Genomic DNA, 27032 nt, shown 5'->3' on the forward strand with positions numbered 1-27032 from the left:
TCACATTTTTATCACGTGTTTATTTTTAGTGATTTACACACATATATACACATGTGCGAACAAGCCTGAATGGTCCCCAGGACTATTAGTTATATTATACATATGTATGTAGGAGGCCTGTAAAAGGAATGAGCATTAAAAGACTATGTTTCAGAAACTAATGGGAGCGTGACACTATGTTATAGAACCAAGGAGTGTGAGATTGTGTTAAAGAGACTATAGTGGGAGTTTGAGACTGGATCTATATATACCTGAGTGACGCTGTGCAGCATCTTTCTTCCTGACGAAGACTCGTGGCTCAAAAAAATGAGGTTATTGAGGAACTTGCGCACAAAAAGTAGACATAATTTGATGGGGGTCTGGGAGGATGAGAAGTTGGAGCTGGCTCACTTTAGTACCGTATGTTCACGACTGAACATACGGGACAGGTGTATGTTCATGATTGAACATACGGGACAGGTGTATGTTCATGACTAAACATACGGGATAGGTGTATGTTCACGACTGAACATACGGGACAGGTGTATGTTCATGACTGAACATACAGGACAGGTGTATGTTCATGACTGAACATACGGGACAGGTGTATGTTCATGACTGAACATACGGGACAGGTGTATGTTCATGACTGAACATACGGGACAGGTGTATGTTCATGACTGAACATACGGGACAGGTGTATGTTCATGACTGAACATACGGGACAGGTGTATGTTCATGACTGAACATACGGGACAGGTGTATGTTCATGACTGAACATACGGGACAGGTGTATGTTCATGACTGAACATACGGGACAGGTGTATGTTCATGACTAAACATACGGGACAGGTGTATGTTCATGACTAAACATACGGGACAGGTGTATGTTCATGACTGAACATACGGGACAGGTGTATGTTCATGACTGAACATACGGGACAGGTGTATGTTCATGACTGAACATACGGGACAGGTGTATGTTCATGACTGAACATACGGGACAGGTGTATGTTCATGACTGAACATACGGTACTAAACATTGTTGACTATTAAAATTTGCTTAAGTGTGAGGTATGGGTAAAATACCATTGGGAATTACAAGATAGAAAATGAGGAAAACATAAGTTTATAATTTGAAAAGGACATTTACAAAAAGAATTCAATTCCGTAAACCGTTCACACATTTAGGATAGTTTTACCTCTAATATGGTAAACTTTCATCTTAACTACAGCTGCTCATTAAGAGAGTAAGAACAACTGAGTTATTTTCGATCCATTCGTTTATGGTCTATGAACTATTGGTAAAACGTGTAAAAAATTAGTTAGTAGTTAGTAACAGTTGATTGACAGTTGAGAGGCGGGCCGAAATAGCAGAGCTCAACCCCCGCAAAGACAACTAGATGAACACACACACACACACACACACACACACACACACACACACACACACACACACACAGCAGTGTGTGTGTGTGTGTGTAGTACACACACTCTCGCAGTGTGTAGCTAGCAGGGTGCAACATAGCATAGTCATATCGCTAGCGATAGTGCGAAGATTTGGCGAAGAAACGAAAAGTGGAGCTAGGGCATCACCGGTGCATGTAAGTGTGTGACCTGACCGGGTGGGACGACCCGCCGTGGAGCTACCTGACTGTGCTGTTGAGTGGTGACTGTGATCAGTGGTACAGTGAATTAGTGAACTGTCACATAACGATACAGTGACTGACTCCAGAGCTTTGTGTAGACAGAGAAGAAGACCTCATCAATCTACCAGCATTTAGTGAATCACCTAGTGGGAGACAACGAAGGATAAACATCGTCATCATACATCGCTCATCTGGTTGTGTGAGCGGGAGGCAGTCTGGTATGTACCCCTCTCTGGTCAATTAATCAGGTGTACAGATTGAGGTAAAAGATTATCAAATTCTCGTTCAGGATATCAAATATATTTAAAAATCTCAGAGTGGCTCATTTAGGCAGAGGTTTTGATGTACCCGAGCTGAGAGGTATGAGCTACGAGGAGAGACTACGGGAATTAAACCTCACTTCGCTGGAAGACAGAAGAGTTAGGGGGGACATGATCACCACATTCAAGATTCTGAAGGGGATTGATAGGGTAGATAAAGACAGTCTATTTAACACAAGGGGAACACGCACAAGGGGACACAGGTGGAAACTGAGTGCCCAAATGAGCCACAGAGATATTAGAAAGAACTTTTTTAGTGTCAGAGTGGTTGACAAATGGAATGCATTAGGGGGTGATGTGGTGGAGGCTCACTCCATACACAGTTTCAAGTGTAGATATGACAGAGCCCGATAGGCTCAGGAATCTGTACACCTGTTGATTGATGGTTGAGAGGCGGGACCAAAGAGCCAGAGCTCAACCCCCGCAAACACAACTAGGTGAGTACAACTAGGTGAGTACACACACACACACACACACACACTCTCACACACACACACACACACACACACACACACACACACACACAAAATACCGTTGAGTGTCTTATCACTGAGAACTTCGGAGATCCCTTTTCCAAGCTTCAGTACTCAAAGAATTATATGGAAATTAATATCTTGGAAAATACTGTGGTTATTTACCCAGAATGTGCCAGGCTACCAGTCTAAAGTTTTCGAGGAATTAGTCTCTATAAATTCTGAGCTTGAGCTGAAATTAGGTTGGCAAGGTGTGTGTGTGTGTGTGTGTGTGTGTGTGTGTGTGTGTGTGTGTGTGTGTGTGTGTGTGTGTGTGTGTGTGTGTGTGTGTGTGTGAGTTTGCTTGTTTCGCGAGAGGTAAAAGAAGGATTAAGGTGGAATTGGAAAAGATATAGTGGATGGGAAGACGGAACAGAGGAGGGAGTTAAAAAAAAGGAGGTTTAAAGAGAAAGGCGAACTGGTTCACGTGAAGAAGAGAGTGAACAGAAGGTTAAAAATAATGTGGTTAGATATAGCTGAAAAGGAATTAGAAGAATGGGTGAGATTGAAGGAGTGAGGGAGAGAGAGATAAGGAGTGTGAAGAGGAATAAAGAGGTGAAGTGTAGCAAATCAGTGTCTGGGAGACGGTATGTGGGAGGCGAAGATGAAGTATGAGGAATATCATGCAAAAGGGTGATGATTTGTGTGTGTATCTCACGAGTTCAAGTGGATATGTGGGCCTGCGGGACGCTCCAAACAACAACCAGCTTGATCAAACTATCTCAAATCAAGCCTGGACCCAGGCTGGCCTTGTTGTAGAGTAGAAGAACTCCCAAAACTCACTTTAGGCATGATCCAAGTATGTGATTCGGCTTGTTTAACAACCCTGCCAAATAAACACAAATAAGACACGTACACACACACACACACACACACACACACACACACACACACACACACACACACACACACACACACACACACGCTTATTTACCAGCCATGAATGTATATTCTGGAAAAACAAATCCTTCGCCTTCCTGTCCACATCACGGCTCTACGTGATGTAATTTCCTGCGCTAAAAGGACAGCAAAGTGGTGCATAGAGCTGGGTAAATATACCTAGACAACGGCTGCAGATCTGAGGTTTTATCCCTGTAAGTAAAGTGAAGACGATAAATGGAGATAGAGGGAGGGAGGGAAGGTGGGAGGGAGGGAGGGTGGGAGGGAAGGTGGGAGGGAGGGAAGGAGGGAGGGAGGGAGGGAGAGAGAGAGAGAGAGAGAGGGAGAGAGAACTTTTTTTGAATTGAACTATCAGGGGGAAAGCGCCAAGCCATTATGACTATATAGCACTTGGAAGGGATCAGGATAAGGACTAGGGATGGGACGAGGGGAAGGAATGGTGCCCCAACCACTTGGACGGTCGGGAATTGAACGCCGACCTGCACGAAGAGAGAGAGGGAGGGAAGGAGTGTCTGAGACAAGTCAAGAGATTGGAGACTGGGTCGGAGAGATATTGAGAAGGAGTGATTGAGATGGAAAATAAAGGATGTAGGGAGGTAGGAAAGCTTTTCCTTCCTACCTTCCAACTTTCCTTCCTTTTAAAGGAAAGGAGAAACTGAGGAAGGGAGAGAGTGAAGTGAGGACGAAAAGAAGGCGATAGACAGTTAAGGAAGGAGAGGAAGAGGAGGGAAATGAGAGGAAGGTATAAAAAATTAATGACAGGAAATATGGGAGATATGAGCAGCCGTGAAGTAGGAAGGAGAGATTGAAAGACAGGAGGGAGGGAATTAGACGAAGAGGGCAGGTTGGTTGTAGAGTAAATAAGAAAACACGAGAGCGAGAGAAAAGGATAATCGACTGAAGAGATGAAAAGAACAGGCTAAAAGGAGAGAGAAGAGATATGAAGAAAAGAAAGGAGACAGGAATGAGCAAGGCACAGCAAGACGAGATAGAGAATCAAAATAGAAGGTAAATGAGAACATAGAAAGAAAAACATGAGAAAGTCACAGCCTGATTGATCAGGTATCCTTAGGAAGTGTTTATCAACTTCTCTCTAGAACACCGTAAAAAATAGGCCAAATATGCCCCTTTTGTTTATAGGGAGAGTGTTGAACAAATCTTAGGCCCTTGATATTGATAGAATGAACTCTTAGCGTATCTATTGCACTAAAGCTCTTCAGTGCGGCTACCATGCACTTCCTGCCATGCTTCCTGGTCTCCTGTGAAATTATTTCAGTGTGCAAATTTGGAACTTGGCCTCCCCCCCAACCCCCTAATATTTTGAAAGTATAAATTATTTTGTAGTTCTCCCACCTGCGCTCTAGGGAATACAGGTTCAACAATTTTAAGCGGCCTCAATAATTTACATGTTTTATTGCTCGAATCCACCTAATAAAAATTCCACTCGATATTTTTCCAGGTATCAGTAGGGCATTTAGAGTGCAACAATACCTCACCCTACAGGGCACTAGTATCTTAAAAAGCCTTATAACTGGCATGACATCTCTTATTTAAAAGGCTCTCGTTATCCAACCTGCTATCTTTCGCGCATGTGTAACAGCCACTACATTGTGTTCTATAATCATTCTCTTCCGTTATGGTTACTCCTAAATCTTTTATTTTGCTGTTTTGTTCAATAGAGTGATTCGACTGCGATTTATGTGCTTATATGGATGAAATGGCGGGGGAAGAAGATGCGAAAATAAAGAGAAAACCAGTAGGAAGAAAGGACAAACGAGAGATAATAAGGTGAGGAAGATAAACATGAAGAAAGGTGGAAAGCATGATAAAGAGACAGAACGAAAGGAAATAGCCGATATCTAGGAATAGAAGATATCCGGAAGACTGAAGACAGCAAGGAGACTAAGCAACTCCCCTCTAGACACAGCATACCACCCCTCTAGACACAGCATACCACCCCTCTAGACACAGCATACCACCCCTCTAGACACAGCATACCACCCCTCTAGACACAGCATACCACCCCTCTAGACACAGCATAATATTCCTCTATGCTGGCGACGAGTCTCAATAACGTGGCTAAAGTATGTTGACCAGACCACACACTAGAAGGTGAAAGGACGACGACGTTTCGGTCCGTCCTGGACCATTCTCAAGTCGATTCTCAATCGACTCTAAAATGGTCCAGGACGAACCGGAACGTCGTCGTCCCTTCACCTGCTAGTATGTGGTCTGGTTAACACCCCCTCTACTTACATATGACGGTGACGTTGGCGGCGGCCCATATGGGAGGACTGGTGATAGTGGGTCCGACCTGACACTGGTACTCGCCGTCCTCGGTGAGCGTGACCCCACTGATGACCAGGTGGTGCTCCCCCAGCAGCGGGTCCCCTGTGTAGTAGTAGCGCGGGTACCCGGGCACGTGACGCTCGAAGCCTGGGAAGAGAGAGGGGGCAGGGACCTGAGTCATGGTGGCTGGGTAGACTGCATCTTCCAGGGTTGCCAGAAGTATTTGACATCATCCTACAAATGATAGTCATTTTGATATACATTCATTATAGCGGATTACGGTAGTATTTCACAATTATATGGACTTTTTCAGATATACAGTTTACAAAATTATATATATATATATATATATATATATATATATATATATATATATATATATATATATATATATATATATATATATATATATATATATATATATATATATATATATATATATATATATAATATGAATTTACTGTTGAACAATAAGTCTTTTCGCAAGTTTAAATATTCATGAGCCTAGGGACATGCAGCATGACTTAATATACTGTAAATAACTACTGACTACATTTAATATAATGGTTGCATACTGCCTGAATCACTGTGATTTATGATGTCACACTTGACTTAAATAACAAGGTGTTGCAGTTGGTAGTGAAGGAGACAAAGTGCTGATAAGAATATGGAGAAACGTGAAGATTAGAGAATACTTGAATTGTTTATCACATTTCGCTAGTAAGAGCTTTATAGAATCTTCATATAAAACTGTATCTTACTTCTTTTTCACCAAAAGTTTTCCATTAGGGTGAAGTCTTTGTATCATATTTCGTCAGCTATTCTGAATATAAATAATGTATTCTGTAGTCCACATTGAATTAATAACGCTGTGAGTTTGCGTAATGTTCAACCTGACGAGGAGACTCGTAGCACAGAAGGCTTTGCAGAAGCCTCCAGGAGGAGCTGGACAAGCCATAGCGCTACTCTGAATTTTTATTTTTATTTTTATATAGCCTTTGAATAACCCTTCCTGAATTCTTGAAAAAGTTACCTTTTTAATGTTGAAAACTACTTATGTTAGACCATTACAAGAGTATAAATCATCAGGGTATATCCCCAAAAACAAAGGTCATAGAGCATGACTACAAAATGTTTAAAAAAAGGTTTAAGTCTCACGTCCCTGGATATTGATGACTGATCAATCAGAAAATATTCAGAGAAATAGACCTGATGACATTGTAGAGGATAAAAAAAAAAACGGACAGGTGATTGAAAGTCTAAATAACAGGGCCTTGGAGTCGACGCTGGCCCTGCAAGCCTTTAGGCCTATAAATAAACACACACACACATGTACGAACATACTCATTTAAAACCACAGTAGAAATTCTCTCGCAGGATAAGCTTCGAGTTCCCATCTCGCCCCCTAAAAAATGCAGAGCATCGTTATATCGTTTTTTCACTGGGCGCTGATCGCTGGCTGGTTCAAAAATGCTAATTGGTTGCAGGAACTAATCTGGACCCTAAAAATTTCTGCATATTTTAACTTCCGTCTGTGTGCATTTAGCTGTGATTATTAGTACTTTCCCTCCATCAACCACCAACACTTTCGCAAGATTGAGACTAATTTTCAACACTGCGAGACGTGTTCACAGTTACATTTATGTGTGAACAAGTTGGTGTATCTTCTCTTCATCTGCCTGCGACATATTTTGCATGTTGAGTTAAGCAGTTTCTTAGCATAACATTCTATAATTTTGCACCTCGCGTTTCTCGATTCCCAATCACTCTGTGATTTATATCCCACATTAGTGTGTGTGTACTCCCCTAGTTGTGCTTCCGGGGGTCGAGCTTTGCTCTTTCGGCCCGCCTCTCAATTGTCAATCAACTGTTACTACTATTTATTTTCCTCGTACACTCCCCCCTCCCCTGGGAAGCAGCTCCGTAACAGCTGTCTAACACTCAGATACTTATTTACTGCTACGTAACAGGGGCATTTAGGGTGAAAGAAATTTTGCCCGTTTGTTTCTACCTGGTCCGGGAATCGAACCCGGACCACAGAATTACAAGTCCCGGGCGCTGTCCACTCAGCTACCAGACCTATATGTGTGTGTGTGTGTGTGTGTGTGTGTGTGTGTGTGTGTGTGTGTGTGTGTGTGTGTGTGTGTGTGTGTGTGTGTGTGTATGTGTGTGTGTGTACTCACCTATTTGTGCCTGCAGAGTGAAGCGCTGGCTCCTGGTTCCCGCCTGTCTAGCCATCGGTTGTTTAAAGCAGTGACTCCTGGCCTTCTTCTCTATCATACCTAGTTTTAAAGCTAAGAATAGTGTTTGCTTCCACAATGTGCTCCATTAGTTCATTTCATTTCACTACTACTCTCACGCTAAAAGAAAACCCTCTAACATCTCTGTGCCTCATCGATCTGAGTTTCCAGCTTCCACCCCATGTAATCTCGCGCTGTTGGTATTCCGTGTGAACATTTCGTCTATTTCCACTCTGTCAATCCCCTTAAGTATTTTGTATGCTGCTGTCATATCTCCCCGCTCTCTCCTTCTTTCTATCGTCATCAGGTTTAATTCCTACAGTCGCTCTTCATATTTCATCCTATGCAACTTCGGGACTAACGTCGTCACAAATTACAGGAACTTGTTTTCCAACGCCTTATAAAACGGAGGAAAGAGTTGTGAAAGATATTATTGATAGGAACGTTATCCCAATAGACACAAATCAAAAGATACAATTAACAATTTACTACAAAAACAAGAAGACCGCTAACCTACTTATGAAGAACTCTCCAGACACCAAACAGAACGCCTTGAAAGAAACCAACGTCGTCTATGCCTTCACATGCCCACCTGGGGACTGTCAGCCCTATAGATCTTAGTAGATAGTCTCTCTAGGCGATTAACAATGCACAAGCAACATGGCTCCATGAAGGAGCATATAATCTCCTCACACAACCAGAAAGGCTCCACTTCTTATTAAAGTGGGTGTTGTCAGTATAGGCCGAGGATAATGTCACACACACACACACACACACACACACACACACACACACACACACACACACACACACACACACACACACACACACACACACACACACACACACACAAACACACACAAACACACACACACACACATGTGTTGTGAATCTGTACACCAGCTGATTAACAGTTGAGAGGCGGGACCAAAGAGCCAAAGCTCAACCCCCGTAAGCACAAATAGGTGAGTACACACACACACACACACACACACACACACACACACACACACACACACACACACACACTCACACACACAGTTTGGTATTTACTGAATATGATTCGAAGTGCGTTCGATGATACTGAAAGTATACCGGATAGGGTCCAGCGTAACCTTTCCGCCACTCTAAAAACATTCTGTGCGACCACCATCACCATGACCACCAGCTCCTTCTTTCACACACACACACACACACACACACACACACACACACACACACACACACACACACACACACACACACACACACACACACACACACACACTCACACACACACACACACACGTTGTGTCAGTGTCAAATCCGGGAAGAAGCTGTTTCTTCAGGTCAATACTGGAGAGATGCTCTCTGCCGTGAGAGAAGTTCCTCATTACCTTGCTTCACTCACCGTGAGTTCTTAAAATGTGTTGTGTATTGTGTCTGACTTTCATATTCGCTAAGGTATTGTCATTGAAGTTCTTTCAGGTTTGTGCTCGCAAGAGTTGCAACTCTCTCTCTCTCTCTCTCTCTCTCTCTCTCTCTCTCTCTCTCTCTCTCTCTCTCTCTCTCTCTCTCTCTCTCTCTCTCTCTCTCTCTCTCTCTCTTTAAACTAAGACTAAGGATAATTAATAAATTCGCTAAAGTTACTAATACGGATTTGCAGGCTTTGCTGTCAAGAAGTCATGAGATCCGTTATAAGGCAGTAAGTTTTTTGGATGTCTTGCTTGGTTAGTTAATCACGTGACTTTGTATATCCAACTTGCAATGTCATGCTGTCTTGCTATCACCATCTCCTGTGTTTTCTCTGCAGCAAATGTGACTGGCCATCGCCTTTTCCCGGTAGATATGGCTGTAATTTTGTGATTAATGAATCTCGTAGGAGTTGCTATTTTTTCCTATGTGAATATTAGATGCAATTCATCAGCATAAGCCTTAGCTTCAGGGATGACTTGTAGTAGATCGATGAAGTAGACATTCCACAGGAAAGCGAGAAGCTCTGCTGTACGCTTGCACCAATTGAGTGATTTTCAGATTCTACTCCAGTGAGAATATCTCTTGGAGTTCGTTCTTTATCTGTCTCTCACACAAAAGGATCTGAAAAATATGTTATGTATATGGAATAATGGAATGTGTGACATCAATTAGAAAAACTCTGCAGCAATAAGAGATCAAGAGAAAATAGGAAGCAAGAAGGGAAATACAAAAATCAGTAGGGAGTGAGTGTAGTGACAAGAGAAGTATAAAGTAGCCATTAGGAAAGATGTAGTGTCGAAACCAATGACCCAGAGCCCCATGACGTAGAATCCTGAGAGTGAGTAGTTTAAAGCATGAACAATTTAGTCTGCCATTCAGAGTCTGATAGTTTAATGTAGCAGAATAGGCATCAACCACTCCAGCTTGGAGCGGTGTGGCTCCAAGCCGGGGGTAACCAGAGAAGAACGTGGAAGTTACGTTAAAAAGGTTGACTCTGAAAAGTACGGAAAACCTTGTGAGATATAAAGCAGGAACAGAATCAGATAAAACATCTAGAAAAGAGCTGGAATATACGAGAGAGAACTGTAGGAAACAAGGGATAGAAATATCAGATATGAGGGGGAAACTAGTTGAAATTGCAGGTGAATTACAGATACACAGAGGAAGGAAAGTAGTTATTGAGGATGACCAGTGTCAGGAAAACTTCTCAAACAAAATGGAAGAAACATGAAGGGTCAGAAAAAAACTTGAATATACGAGTAAATACGGGAATCAAACGTGAGCACCAACTAATAAATTTTGGAAAAAAGAGTTTAGGAAAATTAAAACCAAGGACGCAGTCGCTATTAGCAAACAATTGCAGGAGAATTTAGAAACCATTCTAAGCTCATAAGACAGAATACTGATTATAGCAACATGTAGGCGCAAAAAGTTAAGAACAACAGGGTTATAGATTTAAAGGTGGATATTGCTCTGCAAATGAACAAATCCACAAGGGCCGTGACGAGGATTCGAACCTGCGTCTGGGAGCATCCCAGACGCTGCCTTAATCGACTGAGCTACGACATGGTTAAAAAAGAGTTGAAACCGAAGTTCTACTGAACTTACTGGATCCCGTAGCCTCTCCGAGACACAAACCAGGGTTTTACACAACTCCCCCATGCACTCGAGCTATGTCAATAGGCCGTTCTCCCTCTTCACCCTTACTTCATTACACAAAGAAATCCCAATAACGTGATGCATCACCCTGGTTTGTGTTTCGGAGAGGCTGCGGGATCCAGTAAGTTCAGTAGAACTTCGGTTTCAACTCTTTTAACCATGTCGTAGCTCAGTCGATTAAGGCAGCGTCTGGGATGCTCCCGGACGCAGGTTTGAGTCCTCGTCACGGCCCTTGTGGATCTGTTCATTTGATGCATCACGTTATTGTGATTTCTGGGTGTATTGCTCTGCAAATTGCAAGCTCAAAATCTGTAGATAACAAACCCAAGAAATTATTCCAAAAAACGAGAACAACACTTATTTATAGCCTACCTTAGCCGATCCAAAGCTGAACACTTGCTTATAGAAGACGTAATGCAAGAAATATTCTTAAATTACTATATGTGGCTGACAGGACATTGTGGACGTTTACATACAACATAGGAAAATTTCCGAAAAATACCACTAAAGCTGGTATTTACGAATAGGATGGTGAGAAGAATCGTAATTAAATATGGAAGAGCTCTGAACAACTGAAGGCTTAAACAATGTTAATTTGGAAGGAAAAAATGGAAGATTATGAAGTGTAGGGATAGAGCACAGAGGAGGATATGATTTGGAAGAAGAGATGTAGATAGCGAAGGAGAGGGAATAGGCTAACATAGGTGAGGAACTTTTCCCATCCCCTAGCGGCCTCAGGAGCAACTATCACCAACAAATCGACATATAAGTTGGACAAGAGCAATCGGCGAAACTTCTATATTCAGGTCTCCTGGTTGAAGGCCTGATCAACCAGACTATTCAGGCCCCCCCTGGTCGATGCCCTCATTAACCAAACTGACACATCCACCTGGTAATGGCGACAGTGAAAAAGTGCATGATTCGTAAAAGTAGTAAAAGATAATAACATAATTTTATGAAATTTATATACAAATGATGCACAACTATATAGTTATTAAAAAAAATTTGGCAAGGCAACAATCGTGTAATAATAATTAACAAATAAAACATGTTGATTAATATTGCTCGAAATACCAACAAAATATTGCCAATAAATAATAAGATATTGATATTAAATAACTTGATCGTATAAATATCTAAAAGCAAATGAAAATTAAAATGTATTTAAAAAATATGCTTCTCTCTCTCTCTCTCTCTCTCTCTCTCTCTCTCTCTCTCTCTGTGTGTGTGTTTGTGTGTGTGTGTGTGTGTTTGTGTGTGTGTGTGTGTGTGTGTGTGTGTGTGTGTGTGTGTGTGTGTGTGTGTGTGTGTGTGTGTGTGTGTGTGTGCTCAGTGACTGCATTGTAATGTATTTACATCCAGTGAAAGTATGTCATTACAGGATTAAGGCGACTCATTCGACTATATGCGAGGAAGAAGTTGAAACAAAAATCTGGAAAAAGAGGTAAAGACGGAGAGACTTTAAGAGCGCAAGTAGAGTGCAAACATCTGTGGTCCAGTTGTCGTTTCTCAGACGAAGGCCAAGATAAGAGGCGTCTCGGGTTATGAACGATGGTGGAAGGTCAGGGAGTGAGGGAAGGGAAGGTGAAAGGATGGAAAGTGACGGACACGAAGGTGAAAGAAGGGAAAGATTAGCAAAGGGTTAGCAAGGAAAGGGGTAAGAATGTATGGGTTAACTGGTAAAGGTTGAGCACGCAGACGAGTCAAAGGGAACTTGGAAGCCACTTCACTATAATTCTGATTTTACTATAATTGGCTGGCACTGTCACGCTGGCACTGTCACGCTGGCACTGTCAGACTGAGGCCCATATACGAGCAGCTAGAACCTAATGGTGATTACGGTGACATTGACGCTATTTTGTTTTGCAGGGATATTCCTGCGCGGGCCCCAAGCCTCTGGCTGGCCCACTAAGTGTTACTTGTTTTACTTAGGCAGAGTATGAGTATTTATAACTCTTATGGTCACTTCGGTAAGATTATGCCCCAAGTGTTTAACAACGTCTTCTGGTTTGTTGAAACTAAATTGAAATCTTATTTGGTTTGTAACTGTGCACTTTGTTAGATAATGTTCCAGTTGTGTGTTGGGCATTTCTCCACAGTGCACCTTGGCTCTGGTGACGATGGTGATGGTGACTGATGGTGATAGTGATTTATATCAGTGAGTCTCTGCTATGGAACAACATGTGGGGTAGTGGTTAGCGTTGTTGTGCGCTCGCCTCGCCAAAAAGATGACCTGGGTTCGAATTATGGGCTTGGTGCAGCCTACTGTCACGCCTTGACAAGCGTCATATATGAAGTGTGTTTTGCGTAACCAGAAGCGTACATTTTGCGGTGTTTTTGAATATCTAAAGCACAATAGGTTTTGACACTATTGCTAGTTACGTTTCAATGCTTCGTGGGAGGATACAGCAAAGTTTCTTCCATTTAGCATCACTCTGACACCCCCCCCCCCCACCCTCTGCATCCTGCGAAAATTAGGGGCGAAGATTGAAAAGTTCTCGCGGACACTGTTGGAGAAATATGTTAGGCAAGTTCTCTGATCAAACGGTGGGTGGGAGAGATCTTGTCCACCGAATTAGAGACGAATCTTCTAAACTTTGACCTATGTGTTTGTTGAAATATATTCCAAAATCTTCACTTTCCCACTTGGCTTTCCTACCTCCACTAATTGCATCCTCTCGCTCCTCGTATTCTCTCTCTCTTATTCTCTCTTTTATGTCTGTCTCTGTCTGTCTGTCTGTCTGTCTGTCTCTCTCTCTCTCTCTCTCTCTCTCTCTCTCTCTCTCTCTCTCTCTCTCTCTCTCTCTCTCTCTCTCTCTCTCTCTCTCTCTCTCTCTCTCTCTCTCCCTCTCTCTCTCCCCATAGTGCTCCGTAGGAAACCTGCAGCACCATTGTTCTATTGTCTTGGCACTAATGAGGAAGGAAATTTTAGTATGCAGTTTGTAAGAGGTTGTGTGTGTAAAAAAGTGAAGGACAAAATGGGAGTGGAATTTGGAAACTTAAGTGATGTTTATTATGTTCATGTAAACAATTTATAAGCAAATAATTAATTTGATAGTCTTATATTACACACACACACACACACACACACACACACACACACACACACACACACACACACACACACACACACACACACACACACACACAGGCTCAGGAATCTGTACACCAGTTGATTGACGATTGAGAGGCGGGACCAAAGAGCCAGAGCTCAACCCCCGCAAGCACAATTAGGTGAGTACAATTAGGTGAGTACACACACACACACACACACACACACACACACACACACACACACACACACACACACACACACACACACACACACACACACACACACACACACACACAAGCACACAGCACAATTAGATGAGTACAATTAGGTGAGTACACAGGGACCTCGCGGATGAGTGGACAGAACTCGGGGGTCGTAGTCTTAAGGGTTCGCCCGGGTTGGATTCCCGGTGTGTGTGTGTGAGTGACAGAGAGCAAGAGAGAAAGAGAGAGAGAGAGAGAGAGAGAGAGAGAGAGAGAGAGAGAGAGAGAGAGAGAGAGAGAGAGAGAGAGAGAGAGAGAGAGAGAGAGAGAGAGAGAGAAATGTAGTAGATATGATAGAGGAAAAATAGATTGGGAGTCATTACGTTAAACAACCGGTGGTTCGAAAGGCGGGGTCCCAGAGATAACAGACAGAGGGACAGTGAAAAAACTGAAAATGGTGACACGAAAGATGAAGGAAGCGAGAGAAAAGGATATATATATATATATATATATATATATATATATATATATATATATATATATATATATATATATATATATATATTCACACGAGGTTTTTTGTTATTGTAGGATGGGACCAACATGAAAACGTAAGTTTGGCTGGAAAAGGATAAGTACCTTAATGAGAAGATGAAATGCATCGTGAGTATTGATGTTGCCAAGCTTCTCTCCCAGTCTCCTTTGTTCTGTATTTTATTTCAAAGTATCTCGAAAATGGTTTTATAGGCCCTTGACGAGCTCTGAGAAGGGTGCTGACTGCAGGCCTGATTATATGAACTTCCTCCAAGTCTGATTTTACTCGATTTATGATACTCGAGTTGGGGGAACTTATTTCACTCTTGGAAAGATAAAAGGCGAGGCCTAGGTTGTCTACTGTCTATATTTTTTGGCGTCCAAGAGAGACTCAATGGAACGAGCTATGGTGCCACCGTCCTAGAACCAAATATTGAACTTACTGGAGTCGCTTTCCGTGACTTCTGTAATGACTTAGCAGAAACAAAGAGGAACTATGGGATCACCTTACTTGACATCTTCACATCAGATAATTTCATGCTCGCAAAAAAGTAGCTTTGTCTCGCCACTGTAGCATGATAGAATGAATGGATAGAGAGGAGGAAAAAAAGCGTTCAAAAGCGCGCAGTACGACATATCTTCAATGTTAAAATAAATTGTAAAGTCTAGTTTCCTCAGAGCCCTCTGGTCTAAGAGGTTGGTAATACACTCTCGAGAAGCATGAGCGGCAGCTTCACAGTATTGGGATATCCCAAACAAGCAGATTTGGTCCCTCATTGATTGCGTCCTGACTGGCTATTCTCGGACACCCATCGCAACGAGACGTTGGAGAGAATTGCCAACAAAGATTAGTTCGATTCCCCCGCTAATGATGTCTCTAAAATGTCCCTGCAGTATTTCACTCTTTTATTTTCTTGGTGTTCTGTGCTCTGATTTCTAGAGATTTCTGATAAACTTTTGTTACCATTTCTGCAGCGGGTGATTATCGGTATTGGGAGAATGGCAAACTGGGTTGTGTCTTCTTGATTATACATTTACAACTCTAACAACCCAAGAGATATGTCTCTCCCAGGCGGGACACCGAGGCAAGCATGACCAAACAAGGGAAGATTATGCCAAGCTTAAAATTTTTGTGGAGCGTCAATGACCTTACTCAGAAAGTTAGAGAGTTTGACAGCTGCTTGAGCGAGGATTGCTTTTTGGGGGTATGTAACAAGGTTCTAGCGAGAGTTGTTCTGTTTGCATGCGTGAGGTTTTCAAATGTGATTAGTTTAACTGGAGTGATCTCCCAGACTGTTGACGAAAGTTGACCGTTGTTTTCTTTCGGAAGGTCGCCTGAAACAAAATTGGGCGTTTAGCAAAGTTGGTGGCTTAAGGGCGTATACCGCTGAGGTCACTGCTCGTTTAACAGTTTTCGCTGCAAACTCGACATGAACCTCGTCCAGGAATGCTTGCTGATCCATCTGGGCTTGTTGAGACCTGTCTGTCTACGCAGATAGGAGTATACTGAGTTTGAAGGAATATTTTAAAGTATGCAAAATCTGCCTTGCCTACTAGGACAAGCAGTGCGATTCTCGTTATTTGATAAACATTAACCTACACACACACACACACACACACACACACACACACACACACACACACACACACACACACACACACACACACACACACACGTGCACGCGCGCGTGCACGCACACTTGATCCGGCACTTCAAAGTCTCCAGCCGTGCGCGGTAACACACTGAACGCGCGGCTGTTAAGACCCCAGAACGCTAGTTCGAATCCACGGAATGCTCCACTGGTTTTCACATAATGATTTTACGCCATAGATAATACACACTCCTACTACTTGCAAAACCTGACTTGCATTCCACATCCCCAAAACTCGGTAATTGTTGCCCCTAAACTAAAAATTCATTGTTTTCCCAAGTTAATTTATTATTTTGGATAACTTTTTTTTTTTTTAACTCAGACTAGGGTTCATAAGGGCGGCCAAGTGACGTGCCTAGTGAAACTGCAAGCAAGAGCTGTTATCCTTCTCGTCTCATCTGAAGCCTGCTCGTAGAGAACCCTTTATTTCACGAGAATGAACTTTGAAACTAATTATCACATAGAGAACTATCATAAAGGAACTAACATATAAGAAACCTAGTGAAACTGCAAGCAAGAGCTGTATTCCTACCTCAGCTCAATTGAAGCCTATCCCTTGAGACCCATTTTTTCATGAGCCAATGTATTTGCATCAGTAGGAATAAGGTTTATTCATTAACAACATTAGGTAACAATCATATACGCAACAGGATGAGCCTGTAGCAAACTGTGTATCAACCTGTTGATACACAGATCTCCCGTGTATCAACCTGTTGATACACAGATCTCCCGTGTATCAACCTGTTGATACACAGATCTCCCGTGTATCAACCTGTTGAGCGAACAAGTTCCAGATGCGAGTCAGCATAGGAATGAATGATCGCTTATGGAGTGATGTTTTTGAGAAAGGCACTTCCAGCATGAGACTGTTGAAGGGTCCATGCCTAGTGCTACGGGTGCCAACCACTGGTTGTCCACGGAGTTGGACCAGGTGCGGAACTTTGAGAACTTAATAACAGTTCTCATAACATAAGACCACCAACATCACGACGCTTATTCAGGGTCTGTAATTCAGACCATTCTCACCAGACTTGGTCAAGACTAAAGATGAGCCTTCTTGCACGGCTCTCCATATTGTCCAACAGAATGATGAATGACGGGGGTGCAGGCGATCCAGGAGAGGGCTGCATACTCTAGATGAGAGGGAACTTGTGCTACATAAAAGGTTTTGCAGCCCTTGTTGTCAAGAAGGCTTCCCGAAACGATATTCGTGTTAGTGGCTTTGCATGAATGTAAAAATACCAGTCTTATGTAGTCTCACCAATCCATTGTACATTCTTGCAAAAAATTATTATTATTATTTGAATAAATCCACAAGGCCCTAGATGAGGGGTTCGAACCTATGCACAGGATGATCCCAGACGCGCTCTAGTCAACTGTACCACAACATGGTCAAAATAATTGCAATTCATTTGACCATTGTGTGGTACAGTTGACTAGAACGCGTCTGGAATAATTCCACACACAGGTTCGAACGCTCATCAAGGCCCTTGTGGATTTGTTCATTTGATATATCACGTTATTGTGATTTCTGTGTGTATTATAATTATAATTATTATTATTATTATAATTATTATTATTATGTAAGTAGTGAGATGAGCCGTAGGGCTGTAAGTTTCCTGTCTGACCTTTGTACTAGGTTAAGCACGTGGATTTTCATTGTCATTGAAGAGTCGAACTTCCTTCCCAAAATGTCAGTTTCATCTGTGAACTTTAGGGATTTGGCACCCATTTACAAGCCTGCCCGATTTGCAATGTGCGGTCTAGTTATCATCATTATTTGTGTTATCTCAGCTGGAATTATGACCTGCCATCTCTTACCCCAGGTAGAAGTCGCTGAAAGTTTGTGATTGATGAGTCTTGCAGCAGTTAGCACTTCTTTCTTTCTGTGTGTAAAGGTTAGAGTGCAGTCATCAACATAGGCTTGGGCTTCAGGAATGAGATTAAGTAGATCGTTAAAATAGACATTCCACAGCAGAGGGCCAGGCAGACTGCAGACTACACTGTGGAACACTAGTACCAATTGAGAGTCATTCTGATAGGCTTCCTTGTGAACCTATTAAAATTCAAGTCCTTCTCTTTGACCTTACTTGTGAGAGAATTTAGTAGTCAAATATTTTGCAAAAAAAGGTTCGAAAACATTGAGAAAGCGAGTGAGCAAAGTCCACTATGTCTGGTATATAGTTTACTGAAGGTGACGTTGGGCTTCTTAGCTCTTGATGACCACTGGCTCTGTCTCTGGTATATCTAATAAAGCATTTACCCTCAAAACGTCATCATTAATAACGTTTAATCCTAACTTGTTGCCTCTCTTCATTGTTGTTAACAATTGGTGCTCTATTTAGCAACCTGAGATCAGTACCAGCATCACTGGGCGAAAAGCATCATCGTTCGAACTGAATACTAGCCTCACTGAGCCAGAAACACCGTCGTAAGAGACCAGTGCCAGAACTACTGAGCCAAGAACCTGGCGCAAGAGACCAGTGGCGGTGCCTGCAGGACAAACAAGCAGGATCGCCTACAAAGGTAAACTATTATCCACGGTAAACTGGGCCGCTGTTTGAAGGTGGCTCGACACGCTGGGTTATGTTTTTTGTATCGCACTCCACGAAGATACAATACGAGAGAGAGAGAGAGAGAGAGAGAGAGAGAGAGAGAGAGAGAGAGAGAGAGAGAGAGAGAGAGAGAGAGAGAGAGAGAGAATCCGCTTCGTTCCATGCAGCGAAGCGGACGAGACAGGTGGAGAGGTTCCAGGCAGTGAAAAGGACGAGAAAGGAGGAAAGATTGAAAGCAGTTAAAAGAACGAAATAGATGGCGAGGCTCAAGGGGCCAGATTCACGAAAGCACTTACGCAAGCACTTGCGAACGTGTACATCTTTTCTCAATCTTTGACGGCTTTGCTTACATTTATTAAACAGTTTACAAGCATGAAAACTGTGCCAATCAACTATTATTATTGCTATAAAAAGCCTCCTGGTGCTTCGGAGCTCGTTAACTGTTTACTAATTGGAAACAAAGCCGCCAAAGATTGAGAAAAGATGTAAGTGTTTGCCTAACTGTTTTCGTGAATCTGGCCCCAGGTACTTAACAGAACGAAGCAGCCTGTTGCCCTTGTGTGTGTGTGTGTGTGTGTGTGTGTGTGTGTGTGTGTGTGTGTGTGTGTGTGTGTGTACTAAACAATATATGTCTCGTTGAACAAAACATAATGTTCATAGCCTAATCATACAAACATTTCGTAGTTAAATGCACTTTCTCTGTTCTTTCATTGTTATTCCGTTAACATATTTACACTTCAAGCTGTGTGTGGAGCTGGCTTCAACCAACTCGTAGACAGATCTATTCCACATATTGAAGTCTCTTAATCCCGTGCGAGCTCTTTCTGACCTTTCGGTAATTCATCAGCTCCTTTAGGTTCCATCTGTGTATGTAGGCTCACCTAGTTGTGGGCGTGAGAGAGAGAAATAGGTAGGAACTATGATAGAGAAAATTTGTTATCGGTTCATTAGACAGCCGACGGTAAAACAGGCGGGTTCAAAGAGCTAACAGCTCGAACCTACGTCCTGAAGTACAAACACACACACACACAACCAGGTGGAGGCAAACTCCATACACAGGTTCAAGTGTAGATATGATAGAGTCCAATTGGCTCCGGGACCTGTACACCTGTTGATTGACGGTTGAGAGGCGTGACCAAAGAGCCAGAGCTCAACCCCCGCAAACACAATTAGGTGAGTACACACACACACACACACACACACACACACACACACACACACACACACACACACACACACACACACACACACACACACACACACACACACACACATACACACACACACACGAAACTAATACTAAGACACAAGCCAACATATCCTCCCCCTCACAGACTCACTATACCAAGTTACTGAAAGAGCTTTGTTGCTCCAAAACATAAACCCAAAAGACTTATTATACACAGCAGGGCAGACTCTTGGGGCTCCCACGCCATGCACCGTCGTTTACTCTCCATGAAACATTAACTCCAGGGATGAAATCTAAGGCACGAGGCCCCAGCTAACGTTTCACTTTTCGTGCGCTCTGCATTTGGTGGTTTTAATTAAATTCCTAAATCTTTCGTCTTCGTTGCGCAGTTGTGTCGGAACTAATTAATTTTGGCATGGAAAGGGAACTAATATGAGCCTTGTTTTATTGAGCTTGCTACAGGGGTCGCGTCAATAGACTGGAAAATTAATATTCCTTGCTCTATATAATTCTCAATATTTCAGTTTATTTTACGTGATTTCTTTATAATCTAAAATACTCATCAACGTGCTCGTTGCATTATTTTTCTACACCGAATCATATTTTGTTTATTAATTCAGTTTTCTGTTTTGAAATATGAGGTAAACAACAAATTATTTACCAACATGTAACATGTGTTCACTTTATTTACTGTCTGTGCCTGTTTCACGTGACTCTCCCGTTGTTTGCTGTGAGGTAACTCTCCTGTTTCACGTGACTCTCCCGTTGTTTGCTGTGAGGTAACTCTCCTGTTTCACGTGACTCTCCCGTTGTTTGCTGTGAGGTAACTCTCCTGTTTCACGTGACTCTGAGCACACTGTCGAGTTTGGTAATCCAATTGGAGGCCGTAGACTTCTGGCAAAGTGAAATTCACACCAGTTACTACATCTATCATTATTCTGTTATGCAGGAAGTACCGCACGTCTATGGGTCATCCAATAAGGTTAACAGACTTCTAGATGTTACCACTGCTTGGCTTCGGCTCGGCTACAAGTACCTCTGGGAGTTTGTAACATCTGCTGATGTAGATTTAACTAAATGTAAACTCTGTCAGCAGAACTATTCGCATACTTTGCGTCATTATATAATGGAATGTGAAAAAATCGCGGAATTCAGATATAACACCATCAGTGGAGTCCAAGAAATGTGTTAGTACTTCATTCATATTGATATACTGCTGGGAATCTTGGCGAAGTACCCAAAGTTTGCTTACTGTAGGTGCAGCCTGCACATGACAGTAAAGCTGCCGCCCAGTTGGGTGAGTGTGGAGGAAGATTTGCCTTTCGTGCCATTCCTGACATCAGAAAAAATGGCAATAGTATATTTTTCCTTTTCTTTTTCCTTTAGGGAAAAAAAAATATAAAATAAGATAGAACTGTGTTAGACTCAACTATACGTCTCAATCAGCCGACAAGGAGTGAGAGACGCCGTAAGGGAGAGAGAGAGAGAGATGGTAAGACAGAGTGTGGAGGAGAAACAGAGAGAGAGAGAGAGAGAGAGAGAGAGAGAGAGAGAGAGAGAGAGAGAGAGAGAGACAGAGCGATGTGGATTGGTATGTATATATATATATATATATATATATATATATATATATATATATATATATATATATATATATATATATATATATAAAAGTTTGTGAGGGTACCACCTCTGGTGCCAATGTGGGGACCCATAGCCTCGGAGAAGAAAATAAAAAGTATTCAGAGGAGACCTTGTGGTTTCTCACTGAACATTAATATTATCTTCTCCTACCACCCCCATTCTTTTGTATGTACACATATATATTTACTTTATTTGAACTTTGTTACAAAAAATGAGTTACATATGGGTTATATATATATATATATATATATATATATATATATATATATATATATATATATATATATATATATATATATATATATATATATATATATATATATATATGATAGAGAGAAAGAGAGAGATGGAGACAGACAGACAGGAAAACCAGCCTGACGTTCCATAACTTGCCTGGAAGGACCAGAGTGGTGGCTGTCAGTAAACATTGACTTACTTTTTCATATTTTAGTGAGGGAGTTAGAGAGAATAGCGAGTTTTATTTTCTATATATTCTACCACAGACGTGGGCATTAATTTACGATACTATCCAGCATATATACATTTTCACCTGTCTACAATGGACAGGGTTCGAGAGCTGATCTATTGTTTTTAATATTGTCGGTTATTGAGCACTCAACCAGAAAAGGGGATTGAAGGGGCTTTAAAATATTGCAATGTTGATCCGCATATGTTACATTTTTCCATGACTATAATGGCTAGAACCAGAAAACTACTGCACTACTCAATGGGGTATTGAGCATTCGACCACAGAAGATATAATCACATTCGATCACACACATATAATCGCCACACACAACGAGATATTCACACTAGGAATATTTTGACGTGCAACACCGAAATAATTGATAGATACAATGACAATCGAAGATAAGACGTCAGGGAAGCGCTGCATATCAAAAAAATCTAGACCAGCAATCAATAACCAGTTAATACACAATTACACTCTAACGACTTCAAGACCCCCGGACCAATGCAGAAGCAGGACCGAATGACCCTGCAACAGGAACGGAAGCAGCAAAAATAACATAATACTGCCCACATGTCACACTCTTAATGTAATATCCCATTAATTTAATACCACATTAATATCCCATGTATGTCATTCATCCGTGACCAACCACTTCACCATGTAGGGGAAGTGGGGGAGGGCGGAGAGGAAAAGAAGAGGAGGCAAGAGAAGGAAGGAAGGTTGAGAGGAGGGGAAAAAGTGGAGGGAAAGGAGGGGAAAAAAGAGAAATGGTGGGGAAAGACCCCGGACCATGCCAGGTATTCCTCCTAGTTCATAATATAATGGTTCCATTACAGAAAAAAAATTATGGACAAAGGTTCATCGTATTAACTATACGTATCATCGTATTTCTATTTACGTATCATCGTATACTAACTATTTACGTATCATCGTATACGGTTCATCGTATTCAGTGTGGGTCAGATTGATAGACTTCAACATATATCAACCCATCGGGTCCAGTTAGTATGGAACATTTTGCAAAATAGTGTTGTCGAGAATAACTGTTTTCAATTCCACAATGTTGAGACTCAACATTTAAGTTTTGAGAAAGCTGTCAGATTAGTTTGGTTGTCCAGGCGTATCCAAGCCACAAAAATACATCGTATTGACGAGTATAATTTTTCCATTAGTTACTTAAATATAATGGTCGGTGCGGCAGCCTTCAAGATCTTTGTGATTTTGTTAGATCATTAATATTGTGTTATTTTCCGATTTTTTACTAATACTAAATAAGATTTTTATTGATTGTTAGTATTCTCTTTATCATTGCTTGTGAAACGATTTCATTATTTTCTGCTATTTGTCTGTTAAACAGTCTTAATTGATAAGGGGAATAAACTTCTCCTTAAACAGCCTTAATTGATACAGCGAACAGGGAAATCATAATTGAGTAGCCTACTGATCTACATATACAAGGCTAATTACTGAAATGAATAAGTGGTCATTTGTTAAGTCGAAAAGCCTTTGTACTGTTTGAAACCTGGTTATAGATACTTGGGAACAAATTACCAGGTAACGTATCAGGCCGGTGGATCGTTGTATTGTTTCAAGCGTAGGTTGGACATTTATGAATTAATGATCCCCAGGATCTATAGGTTTTTTTCGGTGTCATCTATTCACATGTTCTTATGTGTGGAGATACGGAAGGAGTGGAGATAAGGAAGGAGAGGGAATAGAGATGAATAGGAATTAAAGAAAAGGTGGGAAGGGGAAAAGAAGATGAAAGGTTAAGGGGAATCAGGATGATAGAGAGAAATGATGGGATAAAAGATAAGGAATGAGGATAGGGATGTAGTTACGAGCGAGTGGGAATTGGGATAGGGAGTGAATGAAGATACGAAAAAGAGACATGAAATATGTGGAAACAGGAAGAGGGTTGAGATAAGGCTGAAGTGGATATAATGCTCATAGGGTTGGAGAAATGAGTTAGTATAGGGAGTAGATGGAGAATGGGACGAGAAGTAGAGAGGAAGAAAGTTGGGATAAAAAGTTAATTGAAAAAAAACGAACAAATGAGGAAAAAAGTGGGTCAAGAAGAGGAGGGAATAGAGAGATAGGGGTAAAAAGGTGAAATATACGTTGACATATTATGGGATTTGACATGTGGATATAATGGATATAGAAGAGTGGCTATCTATATAGTAAGTACATGATGGGAAAGAATAGACAGAGAGGCGATATAACGGAACAAGATGCATGGAGTGAAGTAGAAGAAAAAGGTAAACAAATATAAAAAGAGAACTAGAGAGAAAACGTGTGATACAGAAACAATAGGAGATACAGAATCAAATACATTAAGAAAGAGATACAGAACAAAGGACAGTAAGAGAGAGAAAATGGACAGGAAAACGCAGCTCATGAAAGATTAAACTCTACTGGTTGATTGTTTTCTTTTCTAAACACACTCGCTTTTCACTCCTGGCACAAAAATCAACACAGAAACTTAACTTGGAGGCAGGCTGCGAGAGTTGGAAATTTAATATACGCTACACAAACATCGACTCAGAACTGCCACTACGTAGTGTAAATATCATTTTTAAAAAATCATCTATTATTTAATTTAAATTAACAGCGTTTCGTGTTTTATAGGTCGTAATAAAGTTGGTACGAATCTAGTATACGTATTCGTGTCTAAAGCGAAAGGACAGGTCCGCTGAAACGGTGGCGCAACTGAAATGTTTTCATGTAAGTTTGCTGTTTGTTTCTACGTTCCGAGGCGATCTGGAGACTTCCTGGTATTAAATGATTTGATGATTTCTTTTAATCGGATTCCACGGACGTGTACACACACACACACACACACACACACACACACACACACACACACACAGGTGTGTATCCCGTACCTTGTCAAGCACAAGACGAAGCTGGAAAAAGTCCAAAGGTATGCTACTAGACTAGTCCCAGAACTAAGAGGCATGAGTTATGAGGAAAGGCTGCGGGAAATGCACCTTACGACACTGGAAGACAGAAGAGTAAGGGGGGACATGATCACAACCTACAAAATCCTCAGGGGAATCGACCGGGTAAACAAGGATGAACTATTCAACACTGGTGGGACGCGAACAAGGGGACACAGGTGGAAGCTGAGTACCCAAAGAGCCACAGAGACGTTAGAAAGAACTTTTTCAGTGTCAGAGTAGTTAGTAAATGGAATGCATTAGGAAGTGATGTGGTGGAGGATGACTCCATACACAGTTTCAAATGTAGATATGATAGAGCCCAATAGGCTCAGGAATCTGTACACCAGTTGATTGACGGTTGAGAGGCGGGACCAAAGAGCCAGAGCTCAACCCCCGCAAGCACAATTAGGTGAGTACAATTAGGTGAGTACACACACCAGGCCCTGAGGGGCCCCTGGTTGCCTGGTAGATAGCGCGCAGGAATCGTAATTCTGTGGCGCGGGTTCGATTCCCGCACCAGGCAGAAACAAATGGGCAAAGTTTCTTTCACCCTGAATGCCCCCTGTTACCTAGCAGTAAATAGGTACCTGGGAGTTAGTCAGCTGTTACGGGCTGCTTCCTGGGGTGTGTGTGGTGTGGGGAAGAAAAAAAAATAGCTAGTAAACAGTTGATTGACAGTTGAGAGGCGGGCCGAAGGAGCAAAGCTCAACCCCCGCAAAATACAACTAAACGAATACACACACAAACACACACACATAAACACACACACAAACACACACACAAACACACACACAAACACACACACATAAACACACGAGTGCTTCAATACATAAACAGATTATAACACAAAGGCTGTTTGACCGCGCGAACCATTAATCACTAAGAACTCTTTTGAACCGACCAGGATTCGAACCCCCCACATACCGGGATCATCCTATAACGTACAGGGAACTCTAACAACTACACCAATATTTGACGGTTATTGGTGTAATGCTTACAGAGTAATATATATATACTCGATAATTATAACCATCAACCTTCTTCACCTTGCAACTCTTCTTGTCTTCGGGTCTCCTTCCTTCACTCTTGATTTTCAACTCTCCTTGACTTTATTCTTAGCTTTGTATTATCCTCCCCTTCTCACTAATTCATTTTTTTGCTAATCTTATAATCTGAATGCTTGACGTCCACACCTTTCTCCCTCACCTTCTCAATCTGCCTCTCTCACTCTGTCTCGCTGTTCACACACACACCTCCCTGGTAGACAGAAGAGTAAGGGGAGACATGATATCCACCTACAAAATTCTCAGGGGAATTGATAAGTTGGACAAAGACAAACTATTCAGCACGGGTGGAACACGAACAAGGGGACACAGGTGGAAACTTAGTACCCAAATGAGCTACAGAGACCATTGAAATCTTGTTTTAGTGTTAGAGTGGTTAACAAATGGAATGAATTAGGCAGTGATGTGGTAAAAGCAGACTCCATATACAGTTTCAAATGTAGATTTGATAGAACCCAATTGGCCTCAGAATCTGTACACCAGTTGATTGACAGTCGAGAGGCGGGACCAAATAGGGAAAGCTCAACCCTCGCAAGCACAACTAGGTGAGTCCACACACACACACACACACACACACACACACACACACACACACACACACACACACACACACACACACACACACACCCACAAGGGGCCTCGTAGCCTGGTGGATAGCGCGCAGGACTCGTAATTCTGTGGCGCGGGTTCGATTCCCGCACGAGGCAGAAACAAAT

At 41.9% G+C, this 27032-nt stretch overlaps 1 protein-coding gene across 1 annotated transcript in view; it reads right to left on the bottom strand.

Annotated features, from left to right (window-relative positions):
- Positions 1–27032, bottom strand: part of LOC138369290 (nephrin-like) — a 277270-nt gene that overhangs the window by 73639 nt on the left and 176599 nt on the right. Inside the window, exon 3 of the mRNA XM_069332387.1 lies at positions 5617–5796. Coding sequence (XP_069188488.1) covers positions 5617–5796 — 180 coding nt within the window. The remainder of the gene's footprint in view (positions 1–5616; positions 5797–27032) is intronic.

Source organism: Procambarus clarkii, chromosome 27, assembly GCF_040958095.1.
Source record: "Procambarus clarkii isolate CNS0578487 chromosome 27, FALCON_Pclarkii_2.0, whole genome shotgun sequence".
Classification (NCBI taxonomy): Eukaryota; Metazoa; Arthropoda; class Malacostraca; order Decapoda; family Cambaridae; genus Procambarus; species Procambarus clarkii.